The sequence below is a fragment of the Pyrus communis genome, chromosome 1 (assembly GCF_963583255.1).
Source record: "Pyrus communis chromosome 1, drPyrComm1.1, whole genome shotgun sequence".
In the NCBI taxonomy this organism is placed as follows: domain Eukaryota; kingdom Viridiplantae; phylum Streptophyta; class Magnoliopsida; order Rosales; family Rosaceae; genus Pyrus; species Pyrus communis.
Window position 1 is genome coordinate 1,481,759 of NC_084803.1, and position 15,889 is coordinate 1,497,647.

Sequence of the window (15,889 nt, forward strand, 5' to 3'; positions counted from 1 at the left end):
AATTTAGAAATTATCAACTTTTGTTCACTCATGAAAATGATTTATACCATACTAAGTGACCGTATTCAAATATTATACGCGATTAATACAATATTAAGTGACCATATTCAATTATCTATACGCTAAATTTTTAGGCACGTGCTAGTTAGCTGTTGTGCGCAGTACGCACCGTAACCTGGACATAAACCCGAAACTTTCTGGTGGCGGTCAATTTCCATCCATGGCGCTCGCCGCAAAATGCAAGTAAAATCTACGTTCTTCCACATGAGTTCCAGCCTCTGAGATGACACGACAACCTTATCAGCACTGCCCACTTCGCAGACAACATAACTTTTATACACAAATTTCAAAAGTTTATTACTTTATACTCGATTACTACCTCTGCTCGTCAGTCATTTCCCCAACTAATCACTTTAAAAAAAAAAAAAAAAAATTTTTAATTTTTCCGAGTGACAGAGAAGTTTCTCCCACTTATTTGAAAATTCTGCTGCTAAAAGCTAATTTATATTGGGTAGGGTGCTACTTGGTACTTACCCAATTCAAGTTCCTTCTTTAATTTCTCAGTTCATTGGAAAAAAAATTTACTCTTCTTTAGATTTTTCATGATCTTGAAGGTTATAAATTCTTTGAAAGGCGATTTCTTTTTGTTGTACTTCGATCCTGACGGTGATTTTCCCATTTGGGTACTCGCAGTTTCATCTTCTATTTCCAATTTTAGAAACATTTCCACAGATCTGTCTCGTCCCCTGCTCCAGATTCGTTAAAGATTTCCTTTTCTAGTTAAATCTCACTTCTGGATTTGAATTTCGATATTTTATCCAATTTTGGCGGGGTTTTTCATTGGGGGTTTTCCAGATTTATAGGCTCCTTAGCGTACATTCTTCAAAGAGAGATGGCAGTGGCTCGGTTAGCTCGGTTGGGCCGCCAAGCAAAACGGCCAGGTGGGTTCTGCATAAAAATGACGGCGGTGGCAATCTTGGGCCTCTGCTTTATATTCGCCTGGTCGATGTTTTCTTCTCCTTCCTCCTCCGTCACCACCCGAATCGAAAGCTTCGACAACATTGGGGCGTCGCCTGGATCAAAGAGCATCAGGGGGAGCACTCCCAGTGGGACCCACCAAGTTGCTAGTAATGGTGGGGAGGAGAAAAGGGCTAATGGCTCTGCTGTGAGTTCACCTGCCCATGAGCATAAATACGAGAAGGAGAAGAAAGAAGAGGTAAATGGGAAGAAGGGGAAGGGTAAGAAAAAGTTACCAGAGAGTGTGGTGAAGGGTAAAAATGTGACCTTGGAATCCGAGAATGAAGATTCGGAGAGTGAAAAGGAAGATGGGGACGAAGAAAAGGAGGTGGTGGATGGAAAGGAAGAAGCTTTGGGTGATGAGAGTGAAGGAAATGGGGAAGCAGGGGGAGAGGGGGATAATTTGATGGAGACGATGGATAAGGAATCGGAGGAGATGAAGCTGGAAGATGACGGTGGTGAATCCGAAAAAAGACGGAAGAAGAGGTATAAGATGAAGGGTCCATTGTTTGATCCAAAAGCACATTATAGTTGGAAACAATGTAGCACAAGGAGCAAGCATAACTACATTCCTTGTATTGATATGGAAGTTGGATCTGGAAGGCTGCAGTATAGGCATACGGAGAGGAGTTGCCCGAAAGTGGAACCTATGTGTCTTGTACCTCTTCCCCGCGATGGATATGGCCCTCCGGTCCCCTGGCCTGAGAGCAAAGAGAAGGTATATATGCTTCGGGTTTCATATTTTTTTCTTGTATTCAAGTGTAGTACAATGTGAGGAAAACGAATTTTACTGATGTTTTGTTTTCGTAACATTTCGTGTTTTGTAGATATTGTACAAGAATGTGGAGCATCCGAAACTGGCTGTATTCATCAAGGAACGTAGTTGGGTGATGAAGTCTGGAGAATATCTGACTTTCCCTCAGAACCAGTCTGAATTGAAGGGTGGGATTCTTCACTATCTTGAGTCCATTGAAGAGGTGTGACTTTTACTCATTGTCCATTGAATTTGAGAATCTGTATGATGCCTCTTTTATTACAACCTGAAATGAATTGATAACGCTTGTAAATGATTATTTGGGTAGATAGACGATTTCTCTTTCGAACGTGGGTTTTTATATATGAAATGAGTGGTAAACCTTGGAAAATCTCATATTTCTAGGATAAAGAGTCTTAACTGTTTTATCTCTACTATATTTTTGCATCCTAATATTGTGAGAGATGTGGAGTTTGAAACCAGCCTCTATTTACAGATGGCAATTAAACTTCACCATACGTACTCTGATGTGTATGTATGTGCTAGTTATCTCCTAATAGTAATTGCTGTAAGTCTTACCATAAAAAGAAGTTTGAATTTTTATTTTGTTTGATAGATGGTACCAGACATCGAATGGGGAAAGAATATCCGTGTAGTGCTTGATATTGGATGTACAGATTCCGCCTTTGGGGCTTCTCTTGTTGATAAGGATGTATTAACATTGGCATTGGGCTTGAAGGATGACCTAGTTGACCTAGCTCAAGTTGCCCTCGAACGTGGTTTTCCTGCTTTAGTTAGCCCTTTTCAAAATAGAAGGCTGCCTTTCCCCAGTGGTGTTTTTGATGCTGTTCACTGTGGCGGTTGCACCATACCTTGGCATTCAAATGGTTTGAATCGATTTCTTTCTGCCTTTCATTCTTCATTTCTTCTTCTTGAAGTTTCAAATCCAACTTTAAGTCACACTTTCATGGATTTCTTTCTTTTGCAGGGGGTAAGCATCTTCTGGAGATGAATAGGATTTTAAGGCCAGGCGGATACTTTGTCTTGTCAACTAAACATGACAGCTTTGAAGAAGAAGAAGGTTTGCCCTATGCTGCTAACTATTATGATAATAATAATTATCTTAGATGCTTGAAAGCTGGAACAGTAGGCCTTGTGGTCCGAATATCTCACAGTTAATACTATTTTTGTGAGGACTAACTTCCTTAGGATATCTAATATTTGTTTGCTTTATGATATTATATAATTTTATCCTGAGTTGCTTGTGCTGAATAATTTGATAACATGTGGCATTTTTTTTCTTATCTTCCAGCCATGGCTAAATTGACCGCATCTCTCTGTTGGAATATTCTGGCTCATAAAACTGATGAAGTCAGTGACGTGGGTGTCAAAATATACCAGAAGCCAGACTCAAATGATATATATGATCTGAGGAGGAAGAAATATCCACCTTTGTGCAAGGAAAATGAAAACCCAGATGCAGCCTGGTAAGCTTAAATGAACTTGCTTGACAATATTCGTCTCTTCTAGGTTTTTTAGCATTATGAATCCATACATGTTCCATTTCTGGCTCGTTAATTTGTTGAACGGAATCAGTATGTTCATTATCTGCGCACGGAAGACCACTTTTGGATGATTTAGGAACAGTTAGCCTTACGTGTCCCTTAACAGGTATGTTCCCGTGAAGACTTGCTTGCACCCCATTCCATCTGCCATTGAACAGCGTGGCACAGAGTGGCCAGAGGAATGGCCCAAAAGGCTCGAAAGGTATCCTGACTGGTTAAGTGATAAAGATAAATTGGATGCAGACACCAAGCACTGGAAAGCTATTGTTGATAAATCTTATCTCACTGGACTGGGTATCGACTGGTCAAAAATTCGAAATGTAATGGACATGAAAGCCATCTATGGAGGGTATGTAAATAAATTCAACAAAACCTTGTGTTTTCTTTTCTTTTCAATAGAAACACGTCGAAGTTGATTGGTGAATTGAATTGTAATGTACTTGACGCAGATTTGCTGCAGCCCTCGCACAACAAAAGGTTTGGGTGATGAATGTGGTACCTGTCCATGCTCCTGATACACTTCCTTTCATATTTGAACGCGGGCTTGTTGGAACCTACCACGACTGGTGCGAGTCTTTCGGTACTTATCCCAGATCATATGACTTTTTGCATGTGGATCATCTGTTTTCACGGCTTAAGAATAGGTGAGAGCCAACTCCTCCAGTTAGCGCTTCATTACTGTTTGCAGTGACATTTTGTTATCAAAGTCTCCGGTTTTTCAAGTGTCCCAATCCTTTACATCTGGAATACTACTTTGCAGGTGTAAGCAACCTGTATCAATCGTTGTTGAGATGGATCGCTTGTTACGGCCTGGAGGTTGGGCGATTATACGCGAGAAAGTTGAGGTACTGGAACCCCTGGAGGGTATATTGAAGAGTATGCATTGGGAGATCCGGATGACTTATGCTCAGGGAAAGGAGGGTATCTTATGCGCCCAGAAAACGTTGTGGCGGCCTTAAAACGATAATGCAGCTTCATACAAGTCCATAACAGCACGAAGACCTGCGGCGAAGCCATGCTTCCTTCAGGTGCTCCATCCAATTTTGAGCGTTGTTATAACCGATGTTTTTGATATACCACTTGAATTTTATTGGTGATGCAGTTGCAGTTGATGTAGAGGATGAGCTGAGGAAGTGAGGGTGAATGAGTTCAGTTCACTAAGAGTGCACATTATTATGTTTTTTCCTAACCATTTCAAGTGATGGATTTTTCTGTGTATAGGTTTGTGTATTATATGATGATGTTATATTAAAGAATTAAGATTCTTTTTTATACGAGCGAATTTTATTTTAAATTTATCTAAATTGCAAAGAAAGGGAAGAACATTCGCTCTAGCTCATGTGACTGTCTACGTCTGCAAATGAATAATTTTCTTTCAGGAGCGAAATGCTGTATCCTTGTATTCGAGTAAGGTTTATTTGATTGTTACCCTGGTTCTAGTACGTGTTATAACACGAGTCAATTCAATTCGACACAATGTTACTCATTGAAATTATACGACAGTACGTTACTGCCTCGTGTTGTACCGAAACTTGATGAGGGATATTAGTGCATATGAGCATGTGCACTAGAGAAGGCCCAGCACTCATATATTTTGGGCCGATTAAGACCAATTTGAATTCAGCCCACCAACATTGCGTACCCAAAATTCCAATCGCCATCTTCCGCCTCCTCTTTCACTCTTCTCGCGGTTCTGTAACGAACCCCATTCTTCTTCGCGCCTCCATAACACTCATGTGATTGTCCGCCAAAGGACAATCCCACAAATTTAATTCCCGCCATGTTCCTCTCCTCCGCTCCTGCGCGGCTCACTCTCCTCGCCATCCTCTCAGCCACCACTGTCTACTGTTTCTACAAATCCCGCCGCCTCCGACGCCTCAAGCTCTCCCTAAACCCTAACCCTGGCTCTTCGCCTCGCAGAGGCAAGCTCTTCTTCGTCTCCCAAACCGGAACCTCCGAAGCCCTAGCTCGTCGCCTGCTCGATTTTCTGAAATTAAAAGGCGTCGCTTTCGACCTCGTCGACCCCAACAACTACGAGCCGGAAGACCTCCCGAAGGAAACCCTAGTTCTGATCGTCGCTTCGACTTGGGATGACGGGAAGCCGCCTCCGAACGCCAAGTTCTTCTCCAATTGGCTCGCCGAGAGCGCGGAGGACTTCAGGGTGGGATCGCTGCTGCTCTCCAATTGCAAATTCGCCGTCTTCGGCGTTGGGAGCCGAGCCTACGGCGCTACGTTCAATGCGGTGGGGAAGGACTTGGCGAGGAGGATGAGGGCGTTGGGCGCTTCTGAGATGTTTCCGATTTGGGAAGGTGACGTGGACGGTGGTGATTTAGACGAGGTGTTTGATGCTTGGAGTGGGAAGGTGGTGAGGTTTCTGAAGGGTGGTGCGGCGGAAAATGGCGGGGTTTTGGGTAATGGGGTTAGTGATGAATGTGAAGCTGAGAGCTTTGATGTTTCAGACGAGGAAGATGAGGAGGAGGAGGACGGTGGGGAGTCAGGTGTTGTTGATCTTGAGGATATTGCAGGTAAAGGGCCTTCAAGAAGGAACCCAGTGGCGGCGACGAAGACGAACGGGACAGTAAATGGTAAAAAAGAGATGGTCTCTCCGTTGATTCGAGCTAGCTTAACGAAGCAGGTAAGCTTTTCTGAGCAGACTTCTTTCTGGAAGATTTGAAGTGGCTTTTCTGAGCAGACTTCTTTCTGGAAGATTTGAAGTGTTGTGTTTGCCTTTAGGATTTTTGTTCTGATCTTTGGCTTTGATTTTCCTCGAGTGAAAATGCAGGGGTATAAAATTATTGGTTCTCATAGCGGTGTCAAAATTTGTAGATGGACAAAGTCGCAGCTTCGAGGCCGTGGAGGTTGCTACAAACACTCGTTTTATGGCATAGAAAGTCACAGGTAACCGAAATTATTATCAATTTGGAGCAGATTTCGCACCGTCCTTTCCCATGTACATGTCTGTGTGACTCTGAATTCATGCATTATGCGCATATTTTAGATTGAGTGTTGCATATCTGTAATACCTCAGTGCTATGTAATTAGTGGTGAATTGGCAGTCTTATAACATATACATTTTGAATTTGTATATTTTACCTAGTTGCATTTACTTTTATAGTTTATGTATTTCACGTTGCCTCAACTAGCGGTTTAAATTTGAGACGTTGGAATGAAACAGGTGCATGGAGACAACCCCTAGTCTGGCATGTGCCAACAAATGTGTTTTTTGTTGGAGACATCACACAAATCCTGTCGGAAAGAGTTGGCAGTGGAAGATGGATGATCCGTTAGAGATTGTTAATTCTGCCATAGACCAGCACACGAAAATGATCAAGCAAATGAAAGGAGTTCCTGGTAAATCCTGTGATTTTTTTCTTTTGGTAAGAAATACATCCTTGGATAATGCTTTAAGTATTTTTAGTTGTACAAGACTGCTCGAACCAGTGATGAATTAATTGAAACACTGTTTAGGAAGGCATGGTTATATTGGGTTCCCCAACTATTTGGTTGTACTATCATCAACTAAATCCTAGGAAACTTAATAGTGTATAGATCTGCTTAATTCTATGTCATGAGATAACTTCTCCTGCAGGTGTTACATTGGAGCGATTAACAGAGGGTCTCTCTCCCAGGCATTGTGCCTTATCACTTGTTGGTGAACCCATCATGTATCCTGAGATTAATGCACTCATAGATGAGCTGCATCGAAGACGGATTTCTACTTTTCTAGTAACAAATGCTCAGTTTCCTGAAAAGATCAAAATGCTGAACCCTATCACGCAGGTTTGCTTGCTACTGTTATATTGCTGTCTGATCTTACATCATGCTATTCTTTAGTTTTGGCAATGATTTTGGACTTCTTTGCACACAGTTATATGTAAGTGTAGATGCTGCAACTAAAGAGAGTTTGAAGGCGATTGATAGGCCACTTTTTGGGGATTTTTGGGAGCGATTAATTGTAAGCATCTGACCTACTTGATACTTTGAGGTCCCAATTTCTTGTCTTCAATCCACTGAGAAAAAGAAAATGATTCAGTACTTCTGGTGTTACTCATGTGTTTGCTTGAATTTTTATCGCCAGGATTCCTTGACTTCTCTCAAGGACAAACAGCAACGAACTGTTTATCGCCTAACTCTGGTGAAGGGCTGGAATACAGAAGATATCGATGCTTATTATAACATTTTCAGCCTTGGCAGTCCTGATTTTGTTGAAATCAAGGGAGTTACATATTGTGGAACGTAAGTTTTCATTTCTTTGGTTCCTATGTAGTCAGGTCATTTAAATGCTTTAGTTCTATATTCAGAGTGATCAATTCACAGGTCTGCTACATCAAAGTTGACAATGGAGAATGTGCCCTGGCATGCTGATGTTAAAGCATTTTCAGAGGCCTTAGCTTTGAAAAGTAACGGGGAGTATGAAGTCGCATGTGAGCATGTCCACTCGTGCTGTGTCCTCCTGGCAAAAACTAGCAAGTTCAAGATTGATGGCCAGTGGTTCACGTGGATTGACTATGAAAAGTTTCACGATCTGGTATATTTGGCTCCAACAATTATATACTCCTAGAGTGCCATTTGGGTGATCATATTTATTCACTCATCCATTCTTATGGAAAATGCAGGTGGCTTCTGGAAAACATTTTGACAGTAAGGATTACATGGCTCCAACACCTTCATGGGCCGTTTATGGGGCAGAGGAAGGCGGTTTTGATCCGTATCAGTCTCGATACAAGAAGGAGCGCCATCACAGAACAAACCAGTGACAACCAGGTTAGGGGTTTGATTAGTATGGAGTTCTAGGAACAGTTTTGATTGTATTGTGTTGTAGTTTTACCTATGTGAGCAAGTTTTTGCACGACATAACAACAGTCTATAGATTAAGAGAGTTTCTGGGTAAGTTTTACTCTGCAATGTTTATGTTCGGACAATGTCATAAAGATGAAACTACTGTTTAATCAGGGAGGTAATTACTGTTTATGTTCCAATTCATTCAAATAGATTCAAAAGGTTGTGGCTACTTGATGTCTTTTGTGTCCTTTAGATGTTCTTAGCTGACACTAAGATAGTGGCGCCCAAAACCTATGAAGCGTTGTGTTTTACCTTCTTGCATTACGTCACATGATTGGTTTGGGACGAGCGCTTTAATTTTCGGTCAATATCCATTTGTCTATAATCCTTCTCACGTTGTTTTTTTTTTTTTTTTTTTTTTTTTGGTCAAGTCTTCTCACCTTGTATTGTAACAATAGTTGGCGAAATATCTGTTTCAATGGCCCCTTGTAATGGTGCTTGATCTTCCATAAGTGGAAATTGTCGTTACCTATGAATGTCGTACACAGCTTTCCACATCAGCCAACCTCTTTCGTGCATTATTTTTGTCTTAGTTTTTACTGTTAGGCAGAGCAAATTACCTCATTTATCCAAACAAGGTATCCCCTAATGGTTGGAGATGGAATTTCATGTTATATGTCATACGATACATTATTGTTTCGATTTCTGGAATTGGTGAATTGTACGATGGTGATTAGGGAGAGACTAAATGTCTGTGAGTTTTTCCAGCCCTCGAAATGATGAACCGTCATAACGAAATCACTAACTAGTCTTTTTTAAAAATAAAACAAAATGAAACGTCCAATCAGTAAATTTTATTTCACGCGCATTATTTGTTCACGTAGTATGTTTTTTTTATCCCATTTGATTTAATATGCACCTCGAACATTTCTCAAAACTTTTACAAATCTATATTATAACTCTCTAATTAATAAAACTGACCATTTTATTACCAAAAACAAAATATAGAACCCTACTTTCGCAAGTCTTTGCATGGATGGTGCATACTACCAAAAAAGTAAATAAAAATTAAAAACCGCTTTGGTCTAAGATACAATTACTAAATTAAATTGTCAAAAGTCCCTAGGTATAGGACATTGTAGAGCACCATAAAAATTTCTTACAACTTATATAATTCAACGTAAATATACATAATTGACTTGAAATACTGTTACGTCAGCATAAAACTCGTGGCTAGGTTACTTTTATCTATGATTAATGCTTAATGGATGAGACACGAGACGGTAGTAATTAAGCTAGGTGCCTCACGCGCCCGTGGAGTGGAACCCCTAGCTGCCACGTCCTACTTATTAGAAAAGCACTTATTGGCCTACTGAGGCGGCGAGCTTAACCTGCGAAAGCAGCTTTCTTTCTACTAGCTTTGCACGCTTGCTTGTGCCCCTTCAAGGGCGTGCTTTTATTCGTGTATTAATTTAGAACGTGAGTGTCACGTGATAGATGCAGCGGCTTGGCAATTGACAGTAGCAGAGCTGCTAACTCGGCTAACATGCGATTTCTGTTTCCATTTTCCAGATTTTGCAATCTTCCTTCTTTCTAAATTTTGCAGAAAACCCCACTTCTTTTAGTGGCCCCTCTATTTTCATTTATTTTGTCTTCTTACCCCTTTCAACATAAATAATTGGGCGTAACTAAGTTGGTTATGTCAGTGTTCTCCGCTACTTTAAAATGATATGCCATCAATAAGAATCATACGTTTATTAACGTATAAGTAATAAACTAATTATCAACTTTCATATTTTTTTTAATTTTCAAAACAAACTTTATCTATAAATTTAATCTTCTTAACGTTATCTCCCTTCAATTATTTTGGTTGCATTTTAGTTGCAGACTTCAGTCTCATCCAAGTTAGCTATGCTAATAATGCTTCACTTTGTGCCTAAGTTCGAATTCTTTTCCGGATGGATTAGTTTAAAACATCGCTTGCATTATAACATAAACACCAAAACTAATTTCCTACAGGTGAAAATAACGAAAAATGAAACTAATGAAAGATATATTTTCATCAATGAACTGAGAAATAAAAAACCCTAGTTGCTCAGTCTAATTCATCCAACTACTAATCAATAGAAAAAACTAATCGGAAAGTATTTTGATTGCGAACAGAAAAGCTGATTATATTATACAAAGGCAGAGGCTGGAAGAAATCAAATGCAAAAATCGAAGTCCAACTCTCTATCTTCTGCATATAATTTATATGCAGGAAATTAAGGAGAGATAATATGTTGCCTTTACAGATTTTTTTGATTGATTTAATTAATTTTCCAGATGTTTTTAACACAGAAGAGGAAACTAAGAACAATAAAGAAATTACCATGAGAGTAACTAGCTATGGCTACTCTTTCTGGGTTTGCTTTTCCTCCTTGCTCTACTTCTTGAAGGCTCCCTAGGTAAAAAACCTTCTTCTTCTTCCTTTTTACCACTACCTTCTTCTTCTTCTTTTACCTTTGGCTGCTGTAACTCTTCCTGTTGCTTCTGCTTTTGATCTTCATCATCCTCATACTCATCTACTTTTGCTTTTTTGGAATCACTTTCTTTAACATCTTCAGCTGCAGAAGCAGAAGCAGATTCTTCTATTCCTGCTGTGGATTGCTCTTCAATAACAATCTTGCGAGGCCTTCCTCTCTTTCTTGGGGTATGAGCCTGGGGTTGCTGCTGGGATTCGTCTCCGGTTGACGAAGCTTCTGCTATTGCCACTGATAGCTCCTTCGTTTTCTGAGGCTTCTTTCCCATAGAAAAATTTCTCTATCAAATAATAAATATTTTGATGATAATTTTCACCAAGACAACAGCTTTTATATTAATCTGATGAGTAGAAATAAAACCCCGAAAGCCAAAAAAACTTCAAGAACATTCTCTAATATTTTTCACTCTCTCTCTCTCTCTCTAAAGATGAGAACCGGCAGAGAGAGAAGGCTTAAATCTTTGACCTGCACCTAGATTCGGAAAATACCATTAAAATAATCTCTTTCCAGTCATATACGAGACCCAATAAAATTCGACCCGGCCCCCTCCTCCTACTCTCCTATTACTGTTGGATAAAAATAAGCAAAAATATTTTTATAAAATTAAAAAAAAAAAAAAGCTCAAAAGCCACTAATAATCGTATTTCCCTTTTCTTCGGTAGTACCTATTTTTCTATCCCCTTCATGTCTGAGTAAAAGAATATAGAAAAGACAAGGGAGGAGGAAATGAGGTCGAAAGCCAGTGAGGGAAAGCTATGGAGTCGCTGAGGATGGATAACTCTACCATATATATTTTAGATGCTACCATGGTTAGGGGTCTTGTTAGGGTTTTAGGGTGCTTTTAAACTAATATTAAAAGGACGGATTTAGGTCTTTATGTTTTTTAGCACAAAGATATTGAAACGGTGGAGCTATATGTTTTTTAGCACAAAGATACATTTTAAATTAAGAAGAGTAAGGGAGTTCGGTTAAGTCGAATAATAGATAATACAATTTATTTAATATCAAATTCTTTATTTACGAAATTTGAATTTATTATTTTTTATTTACAAATGAAGATAAGTACTACCAGACCGTAGTATTGACTATTAATCAAACGTTAAAACTTAAGCTAGGTTTAAAGATAAATGCTCTTGAACTTAACTAATTGATTTTGTGCATCAACCAATCTTAAACTATTCGAAAGAGATTTGGTACACATATTGAGTGAAGAGACGAGGACATCAACTTGCCAACTCGACAACGGCCACATCTGCAAAAAGAAGGCTTCGGGGTTGGACAAAGCTAGTTTGGTATTGATGTGTTTTGCAAAAAAAAAAATTATTTTTGTTGTACAGTAAAAATGAGCTTATTTTTACTGCTTCACGTTTTCAGTTTTTTTTTTATCTAAAATTATGAAAATAAGTTTTTTTTTTTTACTAAACATATTTTTAAACTTAAACTCATTTTTTATAAAAATATCTCAATGCCAATTCAGTAGCAAATGCCAAATTGGTTATCTTTCTCTCTCTCAACCTTTTTACTAATGTGAAAAATGAAAAAGGTGAGCATGTGGGTTTATTTCGACGTGGGTAATAAGACGGATGCGTTGTACTGTATGGTTCAGGACTCAGTGTTTCAGTCTGACCACCAGTGTCGGGTTTCGCGCCCTTTGAGCTGTGATAGGCTGCTTCTGAGCTGTATCCTACTCTACTCTCCCTCCTAGACATTGACCACCGCTGCGTGCCCTTCTTGGCCTTGACAGATCATACATACATGGATGATCATCATGACATTCGCTGCGCCTACGGTTTGATCTTGGAGTCGTTGAGGCACATATCCTGTTGGCTGTTTTACTTGGAGGCATTTACGAGATGTTGAAAGGCGGTGATAATTTTAAGTAAACACACACACGATGTGTGATTTAATCGTTCATTCATCATGATGCATGATTATTTTGAAATATCGTAAATAATACGGTCGATTTGGTAAAAGAGAGAACAGAAAAACAAAAGTCGCTTGAGAGTGCAGAACAAAAAAGAAGAAGAAATTAAACAGCGGGCATGGAAATCAGCAGGGTTTTACCGCCTGTTTGTGATTTGAGCATAGGAAGCCTCCAACCATTTCTATTTTCTAACCCTACCAAAATGTTTCCTAACAAAAATATACAAAGTGTGCGGAACTCATTTTTTGTAATATATTTATTACTCTTTTATTCCTTGATTTGTATTCATTTTAAATGATTTGGTACGATTTTTGATTCGTGAATTTAAAAAGTTGAAAAATTTTGAAATAGGTCTAATTTTATAGACCATCTTTTAAAATATGTTCAGTTTTTAGTGACTTTTGATTTTTAAAATAGGTCTAATTTTCAGTCACTTTAGACCCATATCAAAAAATCTTTTTAAAGTTTACGGTTTAAGAAATAAGTTTTCATACTTCTCAATACTATTTTTGCGTAAAAAATCACCATAATGCTTCTTTCAAGGTGACAAAATATATTTCGTATTTAAGTGGCAAATTAGCAAATATAATGTAAAGCATTTTACTGTGGTGCCGAAAGTAATTTAAGGTTTGTTTGACCGACCAACATGGTCAAACCTTGTTATAATCCTCCATCCTTCGTACCTTCTACGCGACCCGCGACTCGCGACAAAGTTTGCATAGACGCGTAATCACCCTCACATTTGAAAATCTGCCGACGTAAAAGGCCATGGGTCCCGTCATATGCCCCACCATTCCAGGGCTACGTCGTCGTTTCAAGCTATTCCATCCGAACACCAAACTTAGCCGGTTTTGGTTCCAGGAGGAGCCTCGCCGGATCTCTTTATCAGGGTTCTGAAATTTTTTTAATTACATCTATTTATTGTATATTGTACGGTTAGAAATTATTGTAAATTTTTTATTTAAGATTAAATATATATAGTATATGATAAAAACTAACTATATAATATATAATAAACATATATAATTGGAATATCTAGCGAGGATCCTAAGTTGCGAATGGAACCTTTATTAATTCGGATAATTTGTTTATTATGGTGATGCGGCATTGCGAGGTTGCCTCATGTGGTCAACGTGAATTGGTCAACGAGAGGTTCCAAAGCTGCCGCATCCACATGTGCGGATGTCGATATCGTTGTGGTTATTCAATTCAAGGTTGCTTAATGCAAGTTTGTTAATTATTGACACTCTAATTACGTACTTAACCCGCTAAGAGTTCGTTAATTGGAGAGCTTTACTTAATCTAGAAAGTAGGTTATGTAACGATAGAGGAAAACAAAGTAAAGAATAAAATGTGTTTATCAGGTTATGTTATAAGTGTTGTAAACTCAAAAGTTTATACAATTACGGTTTCATTTCTTGTCCTATTAAACTATAAATCTTTTGTTGTTCAAAACCAAAGGTATCACTCTACTCTACCCAACCTTTTGTTCGAGTGTTGGGTAGAGCGATGGTTGGTGACTTGATGAGAGTAAATAAATTAGGATAGTATTATCCACATATTTATTTTTACCTCTCACATATTTTTATTAGGCTTTTTGGTCACTAATCTTTTTCAATTTATTTCATTCGGAAATCGAAAATTAAGAATAGTGCATGAAAAATAAGAAATAAGTGTGTGATAGCACCACCCTTAAAACTAAGCAGTGTATAAAGTTGGCCACCTAATAAGAATACCATAAAACCAAACGAATATGAACGAAAATACCAAATTCATATGCTGCCAAAACCATAAGAGTGGATATACCAAATTTTAGAAAGGAAACTACTTGGCTGATTGGACATCGAAGAAGTTTGCAAATGACAGTTTGACACGTACATACGTAAAATGTCAAGGAGTCGAGTTTTTCTCCTTCGGAGATTAGATTGGACGGAAATCAGATTGGGCTGATTGGATGAAATGGATTTGGGAGATTCTTGGCCCTTTGTTTTGGATCGCATTATAGGTTTGCTCCCGTAAAATTTGGGTTCAACTTTGTATCAACGGTTTGGGCTTCATAAACTGTTCTTTCAGCCCATAAGAAGAGGCTTATTTTGCTTACAGACACTATGGTTGAAAACAAATTAGCTATATTAGGATATATTTTTTTTTTTTTACGCATTTATATTTAATCATTTTCATTATTTTTGTTTGATTTATTTAACCTAATGATGAAAAATAATAGATATGTGAGAAACAGAAAAAAAAATGTGAAAATCAACTTTTCTTAAGAAATCATTACTATCGCAACTTAGTATTATAATCTAGTGGTATTTGTCATAACCCAGCCCAGGGGGATCACTTCCCCACCCCGCTCTACCACCGTAGCACAATATTGTCCGCTTTGGGTCCCGACCACGGCCTCACGGTTTTGTTTCTGGGAACTCACACGAGAACTTCTTCAGTGGGTCACCCATCATAGGAGTGCTCTCGCGTGCTACTTGCTTAACTTCAGAGTTCTCATGGAACCCAAAGCCAGTGAACTCCCAAAAGGCCTCGTGATAGGTAGAGATGGGAATATACATATAAGACTTACAGGATCCACTCCCCTGGACGATGTGGGATGTTACAATATTCATCTTTACTTGTAAGTGAGAGGTCTTAACCGTTCGATTCTCGCCAAATGCGAGTTTGAACCATATTATTGCTAGCCCATTGTAAGACTAAACCCACCATCTCTCGCCTTAGTATAGATAATATCTTTTGTTTAAAAAAAAATAAAAATCATTACCATCATCTTTTGTATGATTAAATGGTTAAGATTAAGAAACTGTTTGCTAAATATTTTGTTTTAAGATGTTAATTTTTAAACAAAAAAAATAATAACTGAAAATAGTTATTAAATAAAGTTTTAATTCCAAAAAAATCTAAACTAATAATTAAATATTTATAAAAATGGACCCCAATTTTCAAATGTTTTTAGTTTTCAATGTGTCAAAGTTATACTAAGAGGAAATACAAAAATATTATTTTTATCATCTATTTGTACGATCATTCTTATTGAAATGAGATTCACATGTATTGGAGAGCCAACGGCTCCACTTTTATTAAAAAGATGATATAAGTAATGATAAAATAGATTGTAAGTGTAGCATTACTCTTAAAAAATAACTATTGATTTGTTTTTATTTTTATGAAGAGAGTATATCTGTTTTCTAACTATTTATAATGGTGAATGTAAAAATGGGTAAGAAAAGAGAGTAGAGGGAGGCAGATTATCTATCTTCTTGTTTGAATGCCCTTCTTATCCCTTTCTATTTGTACGGTCACGATTAAACCACGTTAA

The 15,889-nt window shown here is 38.2% G+C and overlaps 3 protein-coding genes across 3 annotated transcripts; 2 read left to right on the top strand and 1 right to left on the bottom strand.

The window, feature by feature from the left end:
* Positions 1-424: 424 nt before the first annotated feature.
* On the top strand, positions 425-4,630 carry LOC137740106 (probable methyltransferase PMT28). Its single transcript, XM_068479918.1, has 8 exons — positions 425-1,735; positions 1,845-1,994; positions 2,388-2,658; positions 2,760-2,852; positions 3,084-3,258; positions 3,443-3,685; positions 3,786-3,980; positions 4,097-4,630. Exons 1-8 carry the CDS (start codon positions 893-895, stop codon positions 4,293-4,295), a joined length of 2,169 nt encoding a protein of 722 aa, XP_068336019.1. The 5' UTR covers positions 425-892; the 3' UTR covers positions 4,296-4,630.
* Positions 4,631-4,922: 292 nt separating this feature from the next.
* Positions 4,923-8,347, top strand: LOC137740116 (S-adenosyl-L-methionine-dependent tRNA 4-demethylwyosine synthase-like). Its single transcript, XM_068479927.1, has 8 exons — positions 4,923-5,971; positions 6,119-6,234; positions 6,512-6,687; positions 6,926-7,116; positions 7,205-7,291; positions 7,415-7,572; positions 7,654-7,864; positions 7,953-8,347. Exons 1-8 carry the CDS (start codon positions 5,117-5,119, stop codon positions 8,091-8,093), a joined length of 1,935 nt encoding a protein of 644 aa, XP_068336028.1. The 5' UTR covers positions 4,923-5,116; the 3' UTR covers positions 8,094-8,347.
* Positions 8,348-10,123: 1,776 nt separating this feature from the next.
* On the bottom strand, positions 10,124-10,908 carry LOC137746014 (chromatin modification-related protein EAF7-like). The gene is made up of 2 exons (XM_068486062.1): positions 10,575-10,908; positions 10,124-10,131 (listed from the first exon to the last, which is right to left on the bottom strand). Exons 1-2 carry the CDS (start codon positions 10,906-10,908, stop codon positions 10,124-10,126), a joined length of 342 nt encoding a protein of 113 aa, XP_068342163.1.
* Positions 10,909-15,889: the final 4,981 nt, after the last annotated feature.

Coding starts and splice junctions, on each gene's coding strand:
- LOC137740106 (XM_068479918.1), top strand. CDS start 893: ATGGCAGTGGCTCGGTTAGCTCGGTTGGGCCGCCAAGCAAAACGGCCA. Junction 2,853..3,083: donor CAGCTTTGAAGAAGAAGAAG/GTTTGCCCTATG, acceptor CTTATCTTCCAG/CCATGGCTAAATTGACCGCA. Junction 3,981..4,096: donor TTTTCACGGCTTAAGAATAG/GTGAGAGCCAAC, acceptor ACTACTTTGCAG/GTGTAAGCAACCTGTATCAA.
- LOC137746014 (XM_068486062.1), bottom strand. CDS start 10,908: ATGGGAAAGAAGCCTCAGAAAACGAAGGAGCTATCAGTGGCAATAGCA.
- LOC137740116 (XM_068479927.1), top strand. CDS start 5,117: ATGTTCCTCTCCTCCGCTCCTGCGCGGCTCACTCTCCTCGCCATCCTC. Junction 7,292..7,414: donor ATTTTTGGGAGCGATTAATT/GTAAGCATCTGA, acceptor TTTTATCGCCAG/GATTCCTTGACTTCTCTCAA. Junction 7,573..7,653: donor GGAGTTACATATTGTGGAAC/GTAAGTTTTCAT, acceptor ATCAATTCACAG/GTCTGCTACATCAAAGTTGA.